Raw genomic sequence first — 23,948 nt, 5'->3', positions numbered from 1 at the left:
CACAAATGGGAGCTAAGTCATAATGTGGACAGTCCAGAGCAGCAGATAATATAAAGTAGTGACTAACATCTCATTTACATGATCTTGCTTTTTTGGAATGAATTGTTCAGGTTTTGTGTTTGGGTCCAAATATATTGGTATAACAGAATCAAGCTCCAAAAAGATTACAACAGACTAGAATAAAAGGGATAAATATAAAATTGGGTTAAAAAAATAAAGGGAAACTGAGAAACTATCTGAAGGTTGTAGCTAATTTAACTCTTAAAAGAATCAACAGGGTGACAAAAACAGCCAACATTCAAAGAGGTATCTTTTTAATATTAATTAATGCTAATTAATATTAATTAATATTAATAAATTAATATTCTACCAGTGTCACAATGCTATAAGTCAGTCAGAAAGTCAACAGCATTTATTAAGTGTTTACTATATGACAGGCACTGTGCTAAAATTGGGGGATGCGAAGAAAAGCAAAAAAGTCACAGAACATTGTTTCTGGAGAATTAAAAATTAGTATCAGAAAGCAATCGAGAAACACATAATGGGTATGAAAAGACTACAATCCATGGCAAATAAGGAACTATGAAGAACCAGAGTAAAGTATGACAACAAAGAAATGTATGATCCAAAAAGATAGGGTAGTCATACGGGAAGAGCAATAACCAATGGACAACATGTGGGTTCCCCTGGTATCCTCATGATGTCAAAAGAAAGCAAGGAAGGGCCCCAACTCATTGGGTGTCCATATTAGGAAAGAATGTAGACAGGAGTTACACAGGATTGGCAAGCAGGGATGGGTTGCAATCTGCCACATTAGAGAGAACATCAACACTGCACAGTATCTAGCACTTTTAAATGCTTAAGCATCTAACAGGTATTTGTTGACCAGCATCGGTAAGCTCACAGATCCATTTGGATATCTGATTAGTGACTGGAAGGAGAGAAGTCTGTCCTGGTCAGAGCACACCTGTTCAGTTTGGGATCCATATTTATGGAAGTCATGGAGAAATAGGAGCATGTCCAGAAGAGGATAACCAAGAAGGGGAAAGAACTGAGGACTGAGTGAAAAAACTGGGGAGAATTGGGAGGATACGATGTCTTTAGGTATTTGAAGGGCTGACATGCAGATGAGGGGTTGCTTTGCTTGTCCCTCAGGGTTGGACTTGGAGAAATGGCTGAAAAGTTATAGGAAGATAGACTTTTTTGCTTAATGTTCAGAAAAACCTCTTGACAATTAGAGCCATGAATTCCCATCCCTGGAGGTCTTCAACAAGAAGGCAGGTGATTATTTGTAAGCGATGTAGAGGGACTTCTTGCTTGGATATGGCTTAGACTAGAAGATCTCTGAGCTTCCTTTCAACTCTGTGCCTTTGGGTGGGGGAGGTACACCTTAATTCTAGAATTAGAGGACAAAAGAGTCATTATAGATCATCCAGTTCAGTGTCCTTGTTTTGTAGGTGGGGAAACTAAATGCCAAAAAGGGCGAGTTACTTGCCCAGAGTCACACAATAAATTAGCGGCAGATCCAAAAATGTAACCCAGGTCTCCTGACTCCCAGTCCAGAGCTTCCCCCTGTACTATTTTAATTATACACCTTTTGTTCAAAGGTTAATATTTAAACAAATGTGCCTTCCCTGAGCATGTCTAAACTGACCACAATGGAAAGAAAACCAGAAAAGAAGAAAATTAGGCTGGAGTTATGTCAGTTGCTTCACTAAATCCAGTCACACGTGGATAATTGAGAGGGGATTGTTGAATGTAATTGTGGTGTTCTGGGTGATTTGGCGGGGGAAGAATGGCAATGGGCTACATGTTGGTAGGTGTTGTCCAGGAAAGAGACTCAAGCAGCTAAAAGGCATCTTCCTCAGATGCTTATAAGCTAAGCCCAAACTAGAAATCTTTTCACTTGGGGACAAGAGACAGTTGAGAAGGAAAAGGCAGCAGAGTCAGAGGAATGGCTGGCGATGGTCATTCTGGGAGAGGGTCAGATTTGGCCTCACCTCTGGGAGGCTTGGGAAGAAGTTGATGGGATGTGGAGATGTCAGATGCATTTCCTGGTGACGGTTGGGAATTGTAAGGTGAGGTATAGGAAGAGTGGATGCCATGGGGAGAAAGTATGTCACACACTACACACACACACACACCCCCACACCCACAAATATACATACCCGTGTGGTGGGGAAAACTCCATTTGTCTTAGGCTATTAAGGCTCCGATTTCAGGCCAATATCTTAAGTCCCCAGTAAAAGGGAAGGTCTCAGCAGTGTGAAAGGTGTGAGAGGGAAGAGCCCTAGCCCCTGTTGATTGTATGGCACAGGGTGTCAGTTATGAAGATTCCCCAAGCCCAAGCCATAATAAGCTAGCACAACCATATTTGGCTCTGGAGGGACAGCCGGTAGAAAGCGCAGCAAAGGAGCCCTTACGCCACCATCAATCATCTTAAGCCTGGTCAGTTTTCTAATTTAAGTCCCTGCTCAGGGTACTTCTTGGAGCCCTCCTGTTTTGGTTACAGAGTTCCCAATCTAAGAGTACTTTCTGCCCAACTTCTACTAAGCCTTGGTTTGCTTTTCCTTATCCTACCCTCCACCACCAAACTCTTGAACCCACTCCCATTTCACTCAGAGATTTGCCTCGAAAAGAAAGTCAGTAGTCTTTCTTTAGGATCAGTGACCAAGCTTTGTGTTCTGATTTTCCACTCAAGAGTTTCCCCTCCTTTGCCTGGTATTCAATGCATCCCCAAAGCTGGCCAGACCCCCTACCTTTCTACTGCTTCCTCTATATTTAGGTTCCAGTCATATAGGTCTCTTTTCTATGAACAGGCCATGGGCTTTCCTATCATTAGACCTCAGATGTGCTTCTCCACTTACCTTTCTAAATCCTCCTAGGCTCCATAAAGCTTTCCCAGCCCACATACATTTATCTCCCTTCCGAGTTCTTATTGTTTAAAGTTAAGTACTCATGGGATGTCATGGTCCTCTTCGAGAACGAAGGACAAACACAAGTACTCGTGGGCACATCTATAGCACCTTTACTGCAGATATACTTTGTCTCCCTCACCAGTACTATATGAGGAGCAAGCCTTACACTTCTCTTCATACCCTCCTCAAGCCCCAGTAACCACGGCAGGGCCCCATACGTAGTAAGCGCTCGATAGATGTTCACTTACTGATCTGAACACTGGACTGACTTAGCTTGGTCTGAAGTTGTTACTAGGGAACAGTCACGAAGAATGAAAAAAGGGTGCTTGGCATCAGAACTTTGAAGTACTCTCTTTGACAATACTGGTCTACATAATTCAAGCCAGCCTCCCCTCCCCTTCCCTCAATTCTACCAGGCTTCAAGGGCCAAGTCAAATCCTGCCTCCTTCATGAAAATTTCTGCAACTATTCTAGCCTTCACTGATCACTCTTTCTTCTAAATCACCAGCATTTAAGGTCTTTACCGTACAATTTACACTTGGTTAAACACTGACATGTACCATTCATTATAATTTTGTGCGTATTGGCCATCTTTCTAACTAGACTCTAATTTCCACGAGGACAGGGACAATTCCCCATACCACAGCATTTAGTCCGATGACGAGCCCAAATAAGCACTCACTAGACCTATTGAATAATAATTTTCTGATAAGAAACTGTTCACCTTGGATTATTTCAGCATCCTCTGCTCACTTTTCCTTTGCAGCTATTTTATGACACAGGGAATTCTCATCCAGAGGGTGAGTAGGAAAAATAAAAGAGAGAGGAAATTGGCTTTAGTCCAGTTACTAGGTTTTAGCTGTTCTGATGGGAGGTCTGGGAGAAGCAGCAGGAGTTTGAAGCCACAGACCCTCCTTCTTTCTTAACGAATAGGACAATATAGCCAAATTAGGAACTTAGAGAACTGATAAAGGAATAAATTGGTCTGACAGCATTTAAAGAATTGTAGGGAGTGTGGTACAGTGGACAGAGGCCTGGAGTAGGAGTCAGGAGCCTGGGGTTTTAGTTCTATTGCCACTAACTCTTTGTGTGACCTTGGATAAAGTGCCTTCCCCCCACTCGGCCTGTTTCCATATCTTTAAAATGAGGTAGTTAGAATAAATAGTCTTCAAGGTCCATTCTAGCTCAGATAATATTCAATCTTCAGGTTGGAGCTTACAATAAAGTAGGATAGAGCAGACATAAGGGAAAAGAGAACCAACTGCTTGCAGGTGTGAATGGGGAAATTACTTTGACCTGCAAGGTGGAGGCAAAATACAATAAGCTGCTGTGTCCAAAAAATTCATCAGCCAAGGCATGCATGGTGATAAGCTGGGCTGATCCTTCGATCACAGACATAGAGTCTGTCAAACACAAAGCCTTTCTAACTTGGTAGTTGCTGCCAGAGCTAGTGCTCTGGTGCAAACCCAATGTCATCTCCAGAACACAATAAAGCATTAGAGGAAGACTTAAGTGGAAAGATAGCATCAATTGCTCAAAAAAAAATGCCATGTTAGGAAGCATCAGAGAAAAAAAGAGAGGAAAAAAAAAACATTCAATATCTCAGATACCTCCAGGAGGGATATAAAAAAATCAGAGCAAAATGACTTCCGGCAGAGGTGAGAAGCTTTTCAGAGCCAGGCAGGCAGCTGAAGGGCCACAACAACTACAAGGCAAGACAGTGGACTCTGGGAACAAGGGTCCACACCTGGAGGTAAGACTAGCATAGGATAACAATCCTATTAAATCCCCAAAGAACCTGGACTAGAAGTTAGAGGCGATTTGGAAAATCACATTCAGCAATTGTTTGACTCATTATTCATCTTTCCCAACATCCTTCTGGTAATTCTGTTGCTGCTTTACTTTCATCTTCTCATTTCTTACTATTACTTCTTTTAAGTCCTCAAGCCATAAAAGATGACAGACACAGGGGGAGCCCTAGGCCCTAGGGAGTGCTAAATTCCTTGCCAAGTCTCTCCTTTGGTTAAAAAAAAAAACAAAAAACAAAAGGAAACTCTACCAGATGAATCATCCAGTCCTTTGGAAAAATTATTTATTAAAGAAAACTTTCATTAAGAAAGTATGCTCTTAGCAGAGCTAATAATCCCAGTAGGAATTACACAAAACTGGCCTTATCCAAACCCAACAGCAGCCAAAAGGTCCTAGGCTGAGAACATCTAGGAGCTACTGCCCATATTACCTTGGTCCTATCCACCCAGGGTAACCACTCCAAGCTGAGGGGTCACGTCCCTGCTGGACTCTTGTCATGCTCCTCTAGTCCACAACCCACAAAAAGGTTAATCTGACGTTTTATTGTTCCATGGAACTCCCAAGGCTACATTGTCTCCACCTCATTACATTTACTAATAATAACAGGGGTATTTGAGATAGTGGGCACATATGACACAACAAACATGACACCAGGATAATGGCATCAAATATGGTCTAATGGCAGGGTATACCTGAGGCTAGAGGGGTGAAGGTGATTCCTCAGGATCCAGGAATGAATAATTTGGGGTATTACTGAGCATACGATTCAGCCCAGAGTAGACAAGCCAGTATAGTCCCAGGAGACCTTGGCTGGATGGGAGCTACATCCACTGAGAGTCCCTGCAAATACCATCTGGCACTCTTAGCTGGAGGTAGGGGGCTGTTAGCTTCCTCCTAAAGGTATGGGTACAGCAACACCCAGACTAAGTTAGGGAACCCATAGGCTGCATCCTCCTCCTATTACACATAGTCCAAAATCTCAGTCTCCATTTCATTTTCACTCCCATCTGAGGGCTTGAAGTCTTCTTCCTCTTCTTCCTCCTCTTCTTCCTCTTCCTCTTCTTCTTCCTCTTCTTCATCATCATCCTCATCCTCCCCAGATTCATATGTTAATTGTTCTTTTCCACCTTCGGTTTTGGCAGCACTTGAGAACAAAGCTGGGTCCAAAAGGGAAAAAGAAGGATGTGTTGCCTTAGTTACCCAAACCCACTGACCTAAAAGAACAGATGGCTCAGAGATCCTACTGACCAGCAGGGGGAGTCATTCATGGGCATAAAGCATGAGGCTGGGTCTCCCAAACCCTGGCTTCCTTCACTATTCTCAATACGTGGACAGCACAGGTGCAGGCCTCTTTCTTTCCCTTTTCCTTGCACTGTGGCTTTCTCCCTCACTGCGCTGTCTGGCAGAAGTGGATGGGGTGGTAGTGCTGTGGGGGGACAGTGAGAGCCTTGGCCTCCACATACCACTTCTGCTTATCAACAGGGAAGGGGAAGGGGTCTGGGACAAGAAGAAATAGGAATGATGAGATCAGCTAAATCCTTGTCCCACTCTTACTCAAGGAGAAAATTAAACCCAATTCTCAGGAGCCACTCAGAGCTGGTCCTGTAGCTTCACTATTACATAATGGTCCTAAATCTGGTTCCATAAGAAGCTACCCCAAGAGCCAACGTTATTCTAAATACTAACTTTAAAATTCTAAAATATTAGGGCTAGAAAGACCTTAAGAGACCATCTAGCCCAAGTTTCCCACTTTACAGATGGGGAAACTGAGATCCAAATGACTTAACAAAAAAGCTAGGCTTTAAACCTAGCCCTGTTGTTGGGCTCAAAATACTCTGAGACCCCAGGAGCTTCTCACCAGGCCTCTTGGAACGAATGATCTGCCGGATCATCAAGGACATGGTGTCCCTCAGGTCATCACTGGTCTTCTGCAGACACCAACCATCACGCTCTGTACACTCAGTCTCCATCCCATCATTACGATGGATGATCTTCTGTAACCTACAAGCAGCCAGGGCTGAGTCAGTGGGAAAATAAGCATCCAAAGAAAGCGCTAACAAGCCCTAACAATATAGTTTCTATAGGCTATTTGTGAGATGGTAAAAGGAAAAAAGTGCCCAATCCTCCTGGACTGATTCTGTTTTCCTGCCAGTGATTTTGTTGTAAGGAACAAGGTGTTCTCTCTCTCTCTCTCCCTGTGCAGCTAATTGAATTCACAAAAAGTTTTAGACTTCACCAGCAACCCTCCCAGTCTCCCTGGGCCCAGTGTCCCAGAGCCGCTAATCAAAAAAGGGAGATGGATATATTTGAGTTCAGAAATTCCTACACAAACATGTACATGTGGCAGAGAAGCACTGTGATCAACTAGATGAACAGGATTAAACATATTTATAGCCTGATTCCTTCTCTTTAACAAAAACTAATTAGCTTAAGAGAAATGTATTACATAGTGAGTTGGTTGTTTGAGAACAGCTAGAAATCTAACTTTCTAGTACAGAAGAAAAAGGACCTGAAAAATTAGAAGGGTGTCAGAGAAGAAATTCCCAATGAAATTCAGAAGTCTGTTTCCCCAGACCCTTTCCCAAGACCCGAGGCTTCATCATACCCTTCCACATTTAAATCACAGAGCTGATAGAACATCTGCCGATACGGTGGCAGGGCCCCCTCCCGGAAGACATAGACAGAGTCCTGAGGGAACAAAACAACAGGAAGTTAGTAGAAGCTACTCCTCTCAGTGTTTTCACCATCAAAGAGGGACATTATGCAGCTCAGTGCCAGACACCAAGAGATACTTTTCCAGCTACTACAATCTTATAGCGTTCAGGGGTGGGAAGAAAGAACAGTAGGTTTGTGAGGGGATGGAAATAAAAGAAAGGCCACAGTCCCAAATGGTGTCACCCTCTCCCATTTCTGAAATTCTGTAACACACACTGTCTACATACCACATAATATAATACTTGATGACACGGTGTCCTAATACTGTTCCCTATTTGATTCATGTGCTTATACCTTAACTTCTCAACCAGATTAAAGACTCCACAGAATACAAGGCTAGGGACAGAAATACTTGTTCTTTGACTGAACTTCTCTGGCTAGCATTATACATGGTGGATATTCAGTTTGTTGACTGAGCCCTTACACCCTGCATTTTTATCTTGAATACTATGAGGTTGTGTTCTTGGACAAGGTCTGAAAAGGCCAAAAGGCATTTATGTGCAGAAGGTCACCAGACAGGACTGTCCCCTGAAAGGGGACAATTCACAACCTTCATACTTGGCAGAGATTACAAACCAAAGCTAGTTCTCCCTCTTCCTATAATTGCTCTGGACAAAGCAGACAGCACCCACCTTGAGCTTGTACTTGTTAGAGGCAGATTTCTTGATACCTCCCGTCCCCGATGTGCCTAGTCCATGCTTCAGGTCATGCATGGTGACCAATTGGCTGGCTGGGGGAAGACAAGAAGCTTTGGAATTCAACATTCTCAAATATTATATTCAGTTTCACTAACTCTCTTGATGCCTATGCTCCTGCTGATCATCTATGTGGAATTGAATTCCCTATAGACTTCATTGCGGAGATGCACATGTACTGGAAATCAGATTCAGAATCAAAAAAACTGGGTTTCAATTCAGACTCTGCTACTCACTACTTGTGTAATCTTGGGCAGGACATTCCATACCCCTGAGTTTCAGTTTCATCATTTGCCAAATGGGGAAGTGGAATGGCCACAATTAAAGACCCATTCCAGATCTGAACCTATGGTGGTGGGAAGAACCACTGCTACCAGGGGTGACTCATCCTCTTGTCTCACACCCCATCCCCAACCCATCTGGGATGGCCAAGTAGGAAGAAGGCCACCCCTGGGGGGCAGTGGCCTGCCCTCTACTGCTCCTCCTTGCCTGGGCTGCTTGACTGTTCAGAGTTTGAATACTATTGATGCTAACAACTCCATTCACTGTGAAACAGAAGGACTTACATCTGCTCAGCCTCTACTTCCTGCAGTCCCTTAGCACTGTTATGGTATGGAACTCTGGGCCTTACCATCCACCTCATCACTGAACCTGAGGACCTCCAGTCTTCTGGATGTGCTTCGTAGTTAAACATTCTTTTCTGGCCTGTCACCCCCAGTTAGACTGTGGGAACAACTTGAGATGAAGGACTGTCTAGCTTTTTCTATTTGTAACCTCGATGCTCAGAACAGTGCTTGGTACACAGTAAACGCTTAATGGTTTTTTTTTTTTTTTTAATTCATTCATTCCACAGCAAGTCCTGGTACCATTCTAGGATGATTTCAATTTGATTCCCATTTGTCTGCCCATATGGCTGGCTTGAAGGCAAATCCCTCCTGTTTGCTAAAAAGCCACAATTACTTACGAGTCTTCTTAACTGTGATGGGGAGGCTGTAGTTATAGGTGCTGCGTTTTGCTTTGACAGGCATGTCATTGGGGGCATATCCTGGAGACAGAGGAAAGAACAGTGACTGAGGTTGGGCACAAAGAAACAGAGCTGGCATCAAAGAGGCATAGACTAGGATGTGGAACAATCACAAGACAGTAAGAAATGCCAGACTGGGTCTGAAGAGAATCAGAAGCCCAAGCTACCAAGAGATCCTTATTTAAGCAAACATATGAAAATATTCTTAGCATATCTGTAACAGAGTTAGAAATTCATCCCTATTAGAAGAGAAGATAGGTATACAACAACCTAGAAACTGAAAAGACTTAAAGAAAGCAAACAAGCTGAGGCATGGTTTTGTCTTTGGTTTTTATTGTTGTGGTGGTGGTTTATTTTACCGTATTTCATTCCACAGCGAATTCGGAAATCTAGGACTTGATAAATCTTGGCTTCTGGGTTTTTTCTGGGGTCATATCCATACCGAATCCACAGACTCCTCCAGGGACCTGTTATCTGCAAAAAGTACAATTCCAGTAGGTGGGTTAAGGTGCCACAATCCTGAAGAACTAATAAATTCCACGCTCTCTCTCAAGAACACACTGATCATGATAATGTAATCTTCCTAATACAGACAGTTCTTGCTTGTGAGTGAGTGGACTGTTCTGCAGACCTCTACATAAAGTGATTTTATATAACGTGAATTTGCCCACAGACATTGGAAAGAGAAGGAGGAATAGAGGGAGGAAGGCAGTAAAGGGCCTCTTGTCCATGGAGGGAGGAGGCCAGGACATGTGGGGGGTGGAGACAAAGAATCAAGAGCCAGGGCCAGCCACCTGGAGGCCTGGCTGGAATGGAGAGGAAGAATACAAAGGGAGCAGACATGCTAAAGCCAGACATGGACACAGACAGGAGAGGACAGGTAACGTGAAGGGGGCAGGAACATTCAGTACACAAGCACAGATGGGACAGAAGAAAACCACACAGGGGCCAGACACACCTCTCTTGGCACCAGAGGTCTCTGGCCAAGTCCCCTTCAGCTTGTGGTAGCAGTCTCTCTATGTGTCTGTTCTGCTTTCACTTGGAGGGGTTTTTTTTGGGTTTGTTTTTTTTTAATGAGTGAGGCTGTGGAACACTGTGTAGAAGGGCAGAAGTGGAGAGAGAGCACACTACCATGCAGTAAAGTTAACATAAGTGTTAGGGACTGCTCTGAGAGCTCTTCTCACCCTAGGGCTATGAGCCCCAAACCATGGCTATGACTCTATGCTCTATAAGCAGGTGACTTCTAAATCCCTTTTCCACTCTAAATTGTTGGCCACCAAAGCATTACAAAAAGCCTTTGCAGCAAAATGGGGAATAGACGTCAGGATACTCACCATATAATAGGCCACGTAGGGAAGCAAGACTTTGAGTTTATCCGGGTGGACACTGATGTTGGCCTTGACGGCATTACGAGACCAGATGGGACGAATGTCAAAGAGCTAGAAAAAGGTGGAGGGTAGAAGAAAAAAAATTACCTATAGGTTCCAATACAGACACACTTTAGAACATCATGGGATCTGTGGCTGGTGACTGCTATCAGGGAAAAGAAGAGGCCACAGGAAGGGCTAAACATACTCTGTACAGCCTCGTGGCCTAAAACTCCTACACTTTTTCCATTCTAAGTTCTTTGAAAGAGCACTTCTAGAAATCATTTAAGTTGGTGATACATTATTCTGGTCCTGGTAACAAGTAGAAAAATTTTAAGTTGGAAATATATAACTTCAGTTTAGCTCCCCCTTAAATAGAGAGAATAAGGCCTGATTCCGTGACTATCTATTGATTCACTGTTCACTGTGCACCAAGCACTGTAAAACAAGGTGAAAAGGAAGTTTACAATCTAGATGGGAAAAGAGAATGTTGACATTTCCAAAGGTACATACAAATTAATAAAATAATGCAAACTTTGTCAGGGTAAGAGAATGTGGGGTAATGCAGTCATCTGAGAACTAATTAAATACTGGAGTTGCAATTACAAGCTTCATTTGAATAATCCAAGCACTTCTCCCCACCCCACCCCCATTTCAGGTGTCTACACCCGTGGAAGCTGCTTGGTGGAGGTGTGAATGAAGAATTCTCCTGAGATTACAAGATGAAGTACTTACTACTTTTAGAACTGAAATGTGGAGGTGAAAAATTCACATCTGCTAATGAACTGATTAAAAAAAAAAGAGTAAACATGCTCAAATCCAAACAGCTGAGTAAATAAGAGGTGGCTAATTGCAGGCCTGGGCTTCTCATAAGGTGTCGCAGGGTAAAGTGCTCCCAGTACTACCTTTCTCAGTTCCTCCTCCATCTTCCTGTCAATGGGATTAGTGCACAGTCTCTTCCAGGTCTGTACAGCAGCCTCCAGTGGCTTCATGGGCACTTCATCATCTTCAAAGTTCACAAAGATGGCATTGTGGGGGCGCCGAGCTCTGCTCAGGCCAATTAGGTTCTCACCAGAGACTGGTGGATTATTGTAGCCTTCACTGAGGGAGAACAAACCAGGTACAGTGTAAGATCACAGTAACCATAACAGACATCCTTTAAATTTTAAAGGAATCATGCTTTTATTAAGATGGATTCTCCTTCCACATGTTCACAGATGGTTTTATGAGTTGCCGTAATCAAAAAAATCTAACAATTAGTGGCAAATCTTCTATTTTTTCAATGTTTTAATGATACTTTTTCTTTTTTTAAATATCACTTTCCAAAGACATTTCCCATCCACTTCCACCCTCCCTTAGAACAACAGAACACTGTCAAACAAGACAAATCACCACATCCTCAAACTCGGCCAGCCTCTCACTGATGAGACTCTCCAAACCTGCCAAGGCTACTTCTTGCTGTCAAAGAGCTCTGCGTGAAGTCTTTTTACCTTGGCAAGAACTGCCACAGCATGTGCCCTGCTGGTATATTCCAAGGTTACCTCCATACCACAATGAGAACTTTAGTAAAAGATACAGACCTAGAGAGGAGGAGTATAGTATAATAGAAAGAATGCTGGCTTTGTAGCAAAGCAACTGACATTGAAATTTTGGTTCTGATGCTTACTAGCTATTGGACTACACATAAGGCACTGGACCTCTCTGAGCCTCAGTCCACTCATTCGTAAAATGAGAATAATATGCATACTACCTCCTTTATAGCGTTGTAAGAAAAGCACTTTGTAAACTTTAAAGTACTATATAAATCTAAGTTATCATACAGGCATGTAATCACGTTCCATAAACCTAAATGAAACCAGTCCGGAAACTTAAAAGAAATTTAATACCTGCTTCTCCCTCCCATTTCCTTTGTAACCAATCTTCAAAAATCCTAAAATTCATAGAGCTATCATGCTCCATCCTGCCTTCACCACCTCGCACCCTCCTAATTGGCCTACCTGCCTCAAGTCTCTCTTCTCTCCCATCTATCCACTACAAAGGGGAGGAAGTGATTTTCCTCAAGTCTGCCCATGTCACCTCACCCTCACCTCCTTAAAAACCTTCAATGGCTACCTCTAGGTTCAAACAGGAACACCTGTACAGATTGTAAAGCCTTTCACAGCCTGGCCCCAACCTACCTTTCCAGTCTCATTATATGTTATTTCCTTTCCCGTCCAGCCACAGCAGCCATATTGCTGTTCCTCCCGTGTCATTACATCTCTGGACTCCAACCTTCTATACAGACTATCCCTAATGCCAGGAAAGTACTGCCTCCAGTAGGAACCACTCCACTGGTGCTGGAGGGCATGGTGCAAAACGAACCGTGGAATACTCTTCTCCTCCAACCTTCCTGCCAATGCCTCCTTCCTCTTTCCCTACCCTGCCCCTGCAGAAGGGAATACAGAATTCTCATTTCACTTGGACCCTCAGGCCCACTCTCTTCTTCCCAATGATGGTGGGCTGGGCCACTCCAGGTTCCCTGCCTTGCAGAGCAGACATGGCTGCTCACGTTGATTTTTCTTTAGTCATTCATTAGAATCCCTTGTTTCCTCCAAAACTTAGCTCAAGAAGCAAGTAGCCTTTGGTGACTTCCCATCCAAGTTCTAATCCTAGCTTTGTCACTAACCAATTAGGCTCCCTTGGGCAAGTCACTTACCCTCTCTAGGCCTCAAATGTCTTCCTCTGTAAAAGAAAGGGAATGAACTAAATGATCTTTAATGTCTCTTCAATTAAAAAAAATATCCTGTAACTCGAAAGAGATTTTTAACAGGCTTTTGGTTCTTGAAAACAATTTGTAAAGCTAAGATTCTATCTGCATCTGATTTAATGTAAGAAATCATACATGCTGGATAACTATTAAGAGTTATCTTGGTAAATGTGTGGAAGGAGAAGGCAAAACAGTATAGGTTTTCCCCACAGAGACAGTGAACTTCAAAAAGTCATTCTTTCCATTCCCCCTGACTTTACTAAGGGTGATAATTAAGCCATCTTTGACAGATACAAAACTTCAATTCCCCAGCTGGAAATGACCCCTTTTCCCTTAGATCACATATAGCATAACATTTTTTTTAAAACTTGGGTTTTATTTATTTTGTATACTTTTTTGTATTATAATTATTTGTATATGTGCCAGATAATCCTCCTGAACTATAACCTCCTGAGGGGTGTGTATCTTACTGATCTATGTAGTGATCTCAACACTCACAATATTAACTATCTGTTGAGTTAAATATCTTTTTTTTAATTAAATTACCAACAGAGATCCACCCTTGGTCATTCATTCTAGTACTTTAGGAAGCTTTTTTTTAACAACGATGAACAGTAAAGTAAAAGTAGTAATAGTAGTATGAATTTCCTACTTCAAAATAAAATTGTGGGAGAAACAGTCAATTTTCCCTGTTACCAATGGAAACCTGAACTGCCAAGCGAAACATTTCCATTTCCCCAGTGAAACATATGGAAAGTCACTTCAATTCTGGCTATGTTTGAAGTTGGGCAGGAAGCCTTGGGAAGTCAGCAGAACCAACATAAAGGAGCCTGATATCAGTTAAAAATGAGAAAACTGAAAACAGATAAAGGCAAGACATCTATGAACATTACTTCTCAAATCACTCCAGGTGCCTTTTTCCCAACTTTTTCAGTTATCACCTCTATAGTAAGGAGCACAATTTTGTCTCTAAGAAGAGGTCAAGTGAGGAAGAACCTGGAAGTAGAGGGATATATGAGTTTTTCTGGCAATTTAAAGGACAACGGAGAGGAATAATCAATTGCCTTCCTGGGGAAAAAAGGCAGGTACCCTTTCCCTTTATTTTTTCCCCAAAATTTGTCCTCTTCCTTCATCAGAAAGCAAATAAGATCAAATGAATGGCCTTGTTAGCAAGACAGAAACCTGGAGATTTGGGAGTCTCTGCTGTTCTTTACCTTCTTGCCCCATCTAAAGCCACTGTTCAAAAAAACTGAGATGCAGGGAGGGGAAGAAAAGGGTGGCGAGGGGGACAGGACACACACAACCATGGCAGGATTCCTGCTTACCAATATACTCAGATCTGATCCAAAGGACTACAGTCCCAAATATGTACTCTACTGCACTCTTGCACTTGGTCCCCAATTAAGCCAATAAATGATTATCTGATGGCCAAAAAGAATCAGATTCCCAGAGTTAGCAGCAGCTTGACAGGGGTGTGTAAACAGAGTTGACTCTCAGTTTATCCATAGTAAAATTAAGTCAATTCATTCTGGACCTCAGAAATCATTTATCTGCTTCTCTGCCTCTACTGATTATATGGGGAAGCAAGTTGTTTAATTAGCAATTTAAAAAGCACTCAAATAGCAATACCAGGTGATATTAAACTGATTTAAACTGGGAGAAGCAGTGAAGGGTGAGAATTTACTCCTAAAAGATGTAACTAAATGCCATTTTCCATATTAGCAATAGTTGGAGAAAAACGATTGATAGTAAACGCTGCCCTCTAGCTTCGGAGGCCAGCAATGACCATTCAGGGCTTGGCAACTTGGAAACTATCTTCCTTTGGATACAATAGTTATTGCTGACTCAACATTAGTTCTGAGTTGAGTTTCAAATAGTCTATACCCTCTCTGGATTTGATTTAATGTAAATCTTGCATCCTGTATAGCTATTAAAATTATCTTGGGAAATATATGGAAGGAGAAGGCAAACAGTGTAGGCTAAGATACTCAAGCTAACACAGCCACAGCCTCTTGCCAGATCCCTTTTGTGACCAAGGGCATGTGTCTGTAAGACCCCTGGTTGGAGTACAGTGACAAGACCAAGAAAAATAAGCAAGACTAGTCAGGTCACAAAGAGCCACACCCCACATTTTTAGTATCACTAACAAAGGATTCTAAACAATGCACAAACCAGCCACAGAATAGTATATAAATTTTAATATTTAGTCAGTCAATTAATAAGCATTTATTAAGGTACCTGCTATGTACCAAGCACTGTACTAAGTACTGGGGTTGCAAAGAAAGGCAAAAGGCAGTCCCTGCTCTCAAGGAACTCATAAGTTAAATATGTGTTATATATAGGATAAATAGGACACAATTAACAGAGGGAAGGCATTAGAATTAAGAGGACAGGTTTTCTGTAGAAAGTAAGATTTTAGTTGGCACTTGAAGGAAGCCAGAATGCAGAGATGAGAAGGGAGAGAATTTCAGGCATGGGGTACAGCCTGAGGAAATGCCTAGAGCAGAGAGATGGAGTGTCTTATTTGTGGAATAATGTAACTGGATCAAAGAGAATATGAATGGATATAATGTGTAAGACTAGGGTCTATGAAGGGCTCTGTACGCCGGACAGGATTTTGTATGTGATCCTGGGGGTGACGGGGAGCCACTAGAGTTTACTGGGTAAGGAGGTGACATGGTTGAACTGGTGCTTTAGGAAAGTCATACTGGTAGATAAATGGAGGACAGATGGGAATTGGGAAAGACCTGTGGCAGTCAGAACAATCAGCAGGTTATTGCACCAGGGTGATAACAGTATTAGAAGACAGTTAGGGGAATATTCAAGAGATGTTGCAAAGGGTGAAATCGGAAGGCCTCGGCAATAGACTGGATATGGAGGAAAGGGGGTACTGAGAGACAGTGAGTCTGAGGAGTCAGGGACAAACCCTAGGGAACTGGGAGGATGGTGGTGCCCTCCATAGGGACGAGAAATATGGAAGGGAAGGGGGAAGATTAGGGGAAAAGATAATGAGTTCAATTTGGAGATGCTGAGTTTAAGATGTCTACTGGACATTCAGTTTGAGATGTGTGAAAGGCAGCTGGAGATATGAGACTGAAGGTCAGCAGTTTCAGGTATATGCAGATCTGAGAAGCATCAGCATAGAGATAATTAAATCCATGGGAGCCAAAGAGATCATCAAGTGACATAGCACAGAAGAAAAGAAGAGAGCCCAAGACAGAGCTCTGTGAGACACCCACAATGAATAGGTGTGACCTGGATGAGGATCCAGCAAGAGTGAAAAAGAGATCAGACAGGTAGCAAGAGTACCAGAAGAGAGTGGTATCCCAGGAACTGAGAGAGAAGAGAAGATCCAGGAAAAGTGGTGATCAACAGTGTCAGAGGTTGGAGAGGTCAAGAAGGATGGAGATTGAGAAAAGGACATTGGATTTGACAATTAGGGGATCACTAGTAACTTTGTTGTTGGATTTTTTTTCCTTTTTATTTGAGGCAATTGGGGTTAAGTGACTTGCCCAGGATCACACTACTAGTTAAGTATCTAAGGTAGGATTTGAATTCAGGCCCTCCTGACTCCAAGGCCAGTGCTCTATCCACTGTGCCACCTGGCTGTCTGGAGACAATAGTTTCAATGATATGATGAGGTCAGAGGTTAGATCACAGGGAGTTAAGAGGAGAGTTAGAGAAGAGGAAGTAGAGGCATCTGTTGTAAACGGCCTTCTTAAGTTTCATTACAAAGGGCAGAAGAGAAATAGAATGATAGTGGGGGCGGAAGATCAAGTGAGGGTTTTTTCAGGATGGGGAGACATGGGCATGTTTGTAGACAGTAGGGAAGCAGACAGTGGATAGAGAGAGACTGAAGATAAGTGACAAAGTGGAAATGACAGAGGGGGCAATCTATTAAAGGAGACAAGATGGAATAGGATTGCTTGAGCAGGTAGAGAGGAGTAAGGCCACTTCATCATGTGAGACAGGGGTGAAGGCCACAGTAGCAGAACGCATCTGAGTGATATGAGAGGAGGAAGATGGGAGAAGAGGGAGCTCATGGAGAATGGCCTCAATTTTTTATGTAAAACATGAGGCAAGGTTCTTATTTGAGATGTTGAGGGGAGGAGGAGCCATGGGAAGTTTGAGGAGGGAGGAAAAAATTTGGAAGAGCCACTAGGAAGAGTGGGATAGTGAGCTGATAAGGGAAGTATAGAACTGCCAACCAATAGTGAGGGCCCTTTGAAGTTGTGTAAAATAACTCTATAGCTGATCCAGACTGGGTAGTTGTATGATTTTCTTCACCTTCCTTCAGCAGCACTTGTGTAGGAACAAAGATATCAGATAGTAGGAGTGATCCAAGGCTGAGGCTTGGCAGGGCGGAACTCAAGAGAAGACAGTGTGGAGATGAACTGGTTCACCAAAGTCAAGTTAGGGTAAAGTGGAGGGGAAAAATATGTATGTTGAAGTCTCCTAGTATGAAAGCAAAAGTTGGAGAGGCAAGAAAGATTGTGAGCTAGGTAATGAACTAATTGAGGAAGGACGAGTATTGTTCTGGAGGTCTGTAGACAACAGCTACCAGGATTTTGACTGGGTGGAAGAGGTAGACTGTATGGGCCTCAGGAGAGGTTACTGAATGATGGAAGTAGGGGGAAAATCTGAAAGTGGCAATGAAAAGCAAAGAGTATTCCAACTCCCTTTCCTCAACCAGTGAGCCAAGAGAAATGAGTACTTGAAAGAGTGGCAAGGGAGGCTGTATCATGAAGGGGGAGGAGGGCAGGGTTTAGGGAGAGAAAGGAGACAGATGTCAGGGACTGCCAGAAGACAGAAGGAGAAGAGGAAAAGATTTAAGATAAAGTCAAGTTTGTCATCTATGGAATGCATATCCAGAGGACACAATGGAAAGGGCAGATTGGTGGGAACTTTGGGGTGGGAGGATTTAAGGGGGATGGGAACCATCACCACAGAGGAAAAGAATTTTCCAATTAGATCACGTTAGGTATTTGCAATCTATTTTTTTTCCCCTTGGGGGAACATTCAATCTTATTTCTGGAGGGCTATCCCCTATCCAAAGCAAAGTTAATTGTCTAAGGCAGTGATTCCTAATCCTGTTTTTTGCAACAGCACCAGAGTATCCCCAATTATCTCAAAGCTATTTTAAAATAACAACAAAATTGTTGCATTTGATCTTCACATCAGCCCTGTGAGGTAGGGTAGTACACGTATTATTATGTCTATTTTATAGATAAGGAAGCGGGTGGTCAAAGAAGTTAAGTGACTTGCCACAGAACTTGTGACATTGAGATTGACACCCAAGTCTTCCTAACTCCAAGTCCAGCACTATTTTTTTTTTTAAATTTGCTGAATTTCGCCACAATGCTTTAGCTGCCTTCTCCCTGGTCCCTGGCCTGTTGGCCTCCTTCTCCTGTTGGGTGAATTCCTCTCAGAACCTCTATTCTGAGGAAGACCCTAGACCAGGGGTGGGGAACTTGAGGCCTTTAGACCACATGGAGCCTTCTAGGTCCTCAACTGTGGCACTTTGAGTGAATCCAAACTTCACAGAATAAGTCCCCGCAATAAACAAAGACCCTTAATAAAGCTCTTAAGAACTGACACCCGGCAGCTAGGTGGCACAGTGAGTAGAGCACCAGCCATGGAGTCAGGAGGACCTGAGTTCAAATCAAGCCTCAGACACTTGATACATTTACTAGCTGTGTGACCTTAGGCAAGTCACTCAACCCCAATTGCCTTGCCTTCCCCTCTCAAAAAAAAAAAAAAGAACTAACACCCTTTTTGCTTATATGTGTATGTCTAGCACTTAGCACAGTCCCTGGCACATAGGAAGTGATACATAAATCCTTACTGACTTGGCAAATCAAATTATTAGGAATGTATGCACACATATATAATGGGACTGTGTATCTCCACTGGAATCACCGGTCAGAGAAATGATACATATTCTTATTTTCCACAATTCTCAATGTAGGAAAGCCCCATTAATAATAATAACAGCTAACATTTATGTAGTGCTTTAACATTTGCAAAGCACTTGATACACACCATCTGACTATGGGTATTATTTCCTTTTTATAGATAAGAAAACTGAAGATTTAAAGAGAATAAGTGATTTGTCCATGGTCACCTAGTAAATATTAAAGGCAGAATTCGTGCCCAGTTCTTTTGACTCCCAGCCCAGAATTCTTTGCATTACACCACACTGGTTCTCAATAACTTATGAATTCTTCCTTACCTGGGACTTTGTCAAATGGACAGTATATCAACCTGAAATTCAATACTCCTAGTGGACACATGCTCAGAGTACCACATGTTTGACCACTGAGCTCTTTGAAAGTTTCCTAAAAGTTGGATGAAGGGTGGTAGTGGGGAAGATACTCACCGATGCTGTGTTTCTGGCCGGTAGAAATAGTCTACTGGGGTGTCTAGGCGAGAGAAAATTGGAGGTGGGATATAGAGAGGTAATTCCTGGTTGAAGAATTCTTCCTTCTCTGGTTTGAGCATAAGAACTTTGTCGTACATGGAAGTGTTTTTGCATCCTGCTTCTGTGTGTACTGCCAGATACTGAAAATCTGACATCCCTGGAAAGAGAGGTAAACAAATTACAATTACTAAAATCAAGACACATACCATAATCATAGCCAGAATATAAGCTCTACGATTGTCACCTAAGAACACCTGACTCCTAGGCAGCAAACTTCTAACACCCTTTAAAGGTTCTAGGCTGGTATTGCGTTAGGAGGGAGAACACTAGTCATTTACTCTGCTAAAGAGATAGCAGTAGCATAACTAACTTTGCGTGCAAGTACTGTACAAAATGAACTCGAATTCAAACTCCCTTCCACTTCAACATTCTTTCTGGTCTATATGATATCACAGCATGACAAAAGCTGACAGGAAGAGACGGCATGGTGTAGTAGAAAGAGATGGAGCAATCAGGAGACTTGGGCCCCCGCCCTATTCATGTCACTAATTAGACCCTCTCAGCACCTCAGCTTCCAGATCTGTAAAACGAGGGGACTGAATTAGACACCCTCTAAGGTCTCTTCCAGTTCTAAAGTCTGATTCTAGTCTAGTTAACTTAAACATATTAAGCTTGAAGCACTTTTTTTTTTTAATCTTACGAATAACCTAGTCCCAGAAAGAACACTGCCCTCTATCTTTATTACTCCATTCTGCTAGGCTAAACCTTAAAGTCAAGTTCTTGGGGAAATTCTATCCCTCACTATAATTTGTATATTTTTGTTTTTCTTTCTCTCTTTTCTTCTGCCTACTTTCTTTTTTCTTTCTCATCCTCATATCTCCTCCATCTATCTTAGGCCTGACACTGACAGCACTCATGGGCACCAATTAGTCCCACTGGATCTCTACCTTGAAATTTGTAAACAGTTGTAATGATGCCCAAAATTTCCATGTCAAACTTGACTTCTGCAACAGCCACTTCTCCACCCTCCGCTTTCCTCCGTCTTGTCTTCTTCTTGATCTTAAGAAGCAAACTGCTGGTAGGGAAACGGTTGGCACACACAGGATGGCAGTATGGATCTTTGGGGCGGAAGTACAGCTCCAATCTTTTGGCTGAGTCTGCATAGATCTATATTGAAGATCCAGTAGTGGAGACAGAGAAAAGCATCTAATGTTATCCCACACACATCATCCTCAAAGCCTTTCCATATTCAACTAAAGTCTTTGGGAAGGGCTGGAAGACGCAAAAGGAAAGCTAAAAAATTTAAGAGATGAAGGGGACCTTAGAATAGAAAATGTTAGACCTGAAATGAACCTTACAGATCATTTAGAGCAACCTAATCACTTTATAGAAGAGGAAACTAGGAGTAGGAACTCCCAGGTTTTACTATGAAACTCAATTTCACAATGGAATTCTTTCAAGTCTTTTTATCTTAATTGCTCTATGGTGGGAAAAGGGGGATAATGACAGTCCCTTCCCTCAAAGGTTTCAAAAGAAATATAATATATATGTTGTGTGTGTGTGTGTGTGTAACGTAAGGAATGTATATAAGATATGGTCCAACAGACCCCACTGTTCCTAAGATATAAAAACACCAAGTTGTAAACAAGCCTGATGAAACCTGATGGGTATGAAAGGTTCTTTACAATCCCAACACCAAAATGACCGAGTTCAAAGGACAGAAAATTTAATCAACAACTAATGGCCTGCGGAAACTGGATCCTAAAAACAAGCACAGGGAAGCAGCATGGTACTGTGGAAGGAACAGTGACTCAGGATCAAATGGAGTTTAAACCCAACCTAACACTGACTACGTTTGTGAGCCTAGACCTCACTCTCCTCTTAGTTTAAAAAAAAGGGGAGGGGGAAAATAGATTAGATGGTTTCTGAGGTCACTTCCAATTCCACATGTGTGAGCCCGTAATCACTATGATCACAAGCTACTCGGGGACGGCCCGGCTAGTCACCTTTAATATCAAGTGGAAAGAGAACAGGGCAGGAGGGCTGAGAAGTCCTGGACTGGGATTCTCCCATCCTCCACGCCCAGGTGAGGAGCCACGCTTCTTGCCCCGTTGCCTAGGAGACCGCTCTCCTCCTCTTCCCCCTCCTGCTTCGTCCCTCCCCCCAACAACTCTCAGCCTGGCCCCCTCCGCTCTCGTAGGTCTGGAAATTAACCCGCGCCCCCAAACCCGCCTGGTCCCGCCGGTTCTGACCCTGGAAACTCCTTCCTCTCCGCCCAGGGTCTGTAGCATCTTGGACACATCTCGCACCACGCCTGGGTACTCCACACACACCAGACGCCGCTCCTGCTGCAACTCCACCGATACAGCCGCCATGATTCCCTACTTCCCGTCGTGCTCCGCGACGGGCTCTCGCGTCCTCACCCAAACCGTTCCCCCAAACTATGTTGTCACGAGTTCCAGGCTGGAAAGGTTCCGACGCCTCTCTCTCTTCCAGGAGGCGGAGGTCTTGCGAGGGCCCAGAAAACGTGGGATGGAACGAGGGCCCCCTAGTGGTTAAGCCTGGAAATGACAGATTAAAATTAGTTTTGTTAAAGAGGTTGGGTTTTTTAAAATAACGCTAAAACTTTTTGCTTGTTTTTGTACGGACCTGTGATTTCATGAGTAGAAGGAACTTCCAGAGAGAGGGAGTTTCCCTCTACCAATGCATATGGCACCTTCTCTGCACCAGCCTTAGAGAGTTGGCTGGGGGCATGGATAGAGTGTAACATTTTTCAGGATCACACAGCAAACCCTTACCAGGTACCTTCTTGGCGTCAAGCATTGTGTAAAGCGCTGTGGTTACAAAGAAAGGCAAAAGACAGCCCCTGCTCTCTAGAGGTTCACAGTGTAATGGGATACACGACGTACAAACAGCTGTGCACATACAAGATATGTACCAATAAGTTGGAGATAAATCACAGAAGGAAGGTACTAACATTGCCTTCCATTTGTGTAATTAGGAAAGCAATTCCATATCCATTACTCATTTGACAAACATTTCTTAGAACCCCAGCCTGGACACTGGGATAGGGAAAAAGAGAAGGTAAGGGAGAAATAGGAGACATCATGGAGACCTGTTTTGTAATCCTAAATCTGTGGTCCTGATTCTGTGATCTTAACCCTAACATGGGATTGTGAACGAGCCACAGAACAAGCTTCTTCTTGGAGTCTCAGTTTTGGGAAGGCAGCATTTTGTAAACCTTTCAACCTAGAGGGTTGGCAAGGTTGAGACATTAGTTACTTTGAGTATTTCTTTATGACAGAAGACACCTGAATCTGTTTTGCAGATTGAGAGTAATGTGCCCATGGGGAGGTGCTGAAGAGAGATAAGATGATTTAAAAAAAAAAGAGGTTCTAGAGGAGGCAGAAAATGAGATTAAGTCAAAGGAAGAATTGGCCGTTAGCCTGGGTAGAGAGGAGAGCTACTTATTCCTTGAAGATTTCAGGAAAAGGGCACAAGACTAGGGAAAAGAAAAGCTATATCTTTTTTATACTTTTGTACCCGTAAGGCAAGTCGGGATAGGACAGGAAACATCAGAGAAGAAAGTGAAGAGATGTAAAGGGAATGGAGTCCATGGAGGAGAAAGGGTAAAGGAGTGTGTCCCCAGGGAGCACCTGAGGATGCTGATGATATTCACTGGGAGTTTGGGGTCAGCCCTGAAGGTAGAGATCTTCCTGGCCCTTCTCGTTCATTCTACTGGTGCAACTCATAGTCCTGGAGGAGCTGGATGAAAAATCTAAATGCTCTTCACAAAGGAAGGAAAATGAGCCTACATTCTGCTCCCCAAAATTTAGATAACGTAAACTGTTTCCTATGGTTCATTTCCCCTTTTGATCATTAAGTTGGGCAGGTATTTCATGAGAAAATATCTTAGAACTTAGGAACTATTACGTTATTCTTATAAAATCTGGATCTCATTGGAACATTCAAATAATCTCTGTTACTGCCAGTTTCTATGTAGTTCAGATTATAACTGAATCCACCACCAACACAACACTCCAGCCAAACAGTACTGCCTCATATATGTCCTATTATTGGCATGTACAGAGCATAAGCCATCTGTACCAGACACTTAGCTATACCTGACCCATGCTTTATGCATGCTTCTGTGCCCAGGACTTGCCTATCTTCCAGTCTTAGTTCACACTGTTACCTATACCTGGAATTTCATTCTATTCTCCACCTGTTGAAATCCTTCCTATCTTCAAAGC

At 42.8% G+C, this 23,948-nt stretch overlaps 1 protein-coding gene across 1 annotated transcript; it reads right to left on the bottom strand.

The window, feature by feature from the left end:
- Window positions 1–5,248: 5,248 nt before the first annotated feature.
- GTF3C5 (general transcription factor IIIC subunit 5) lies at window positions 5,249–22,147 on the bottom strand. The gene is made up of 11 exons (XM_036753138.1): window positions 21,948–22,147; window positions 20,643–20,862; window positions 19,654–19,852; window positions 11,434–11,629; window positions 10,496–10,600; window positions 9,521–9,635; window positions 9,102–9,182; window positions 8,075–8,172; window positions 7,333–7,415; window positions 6,586–6,728; window positions 5,249–5,884 (listed from the first exon to the last, which is right to left on the bottom strand). The coding sequence occupies exons 1-11, from the start codon at window positions 22,068–22,070 to the stop codon at window positions 5,688–5,690; spliced, it is 1,560 nt and encodes a 519-aa protein (XP_036609033.1). The 5' UTR covers window positions 22,071–22,147; the 3' UTR covers window positions 5,249–5,687.
- Between the last annotated feature and the right edge of the window lie 1,801 nt (window positions 22,148–23,948).

This window comes from Trichosurus vulpecula, chromosome 3, assembly GCF_011100635.1.
Source record: "Trichosurus vulpecula isolate mTriVul1 chromosome 3, mTriVul1.pri, whole genome shotgun sequence".
In the NCBI taxonomy this organism is placed as follows: domain Eukaryota; kingdom Metazoa; phylum Chordata; class Mammalia; order Diprotodontia; family Phalangeridae; genus Trichosurus; species Trichosurus vulpecula.
This window is presented reverse-complemented; position numbering and strand designations above follow the sequence as displayed.

Coding starts and splice junctions, on each gene's coding strand:
- GTF3C5 (XM_036753138.1), bottom strand. CDS start 22,070: ATGGCGGCTGTATCGGTGGAGTTGCAGCAGGAGCGGCGTCTGGTGTGT. Junction 11,630..19,653: donor CGGCCAGAAACACAGCATCG/GTGAGTATCTTC, acceptor GTTCTCCCTCAG/TGAAGGCTACAATAATCCAC. Junction 10,601..11,433: donor TGGAGGAGGAACTGAGAAAG/GTAGTACTGGGA, acceptor ACCTTTTTCTAG/CTCTTTGACATTCGTCCCAT.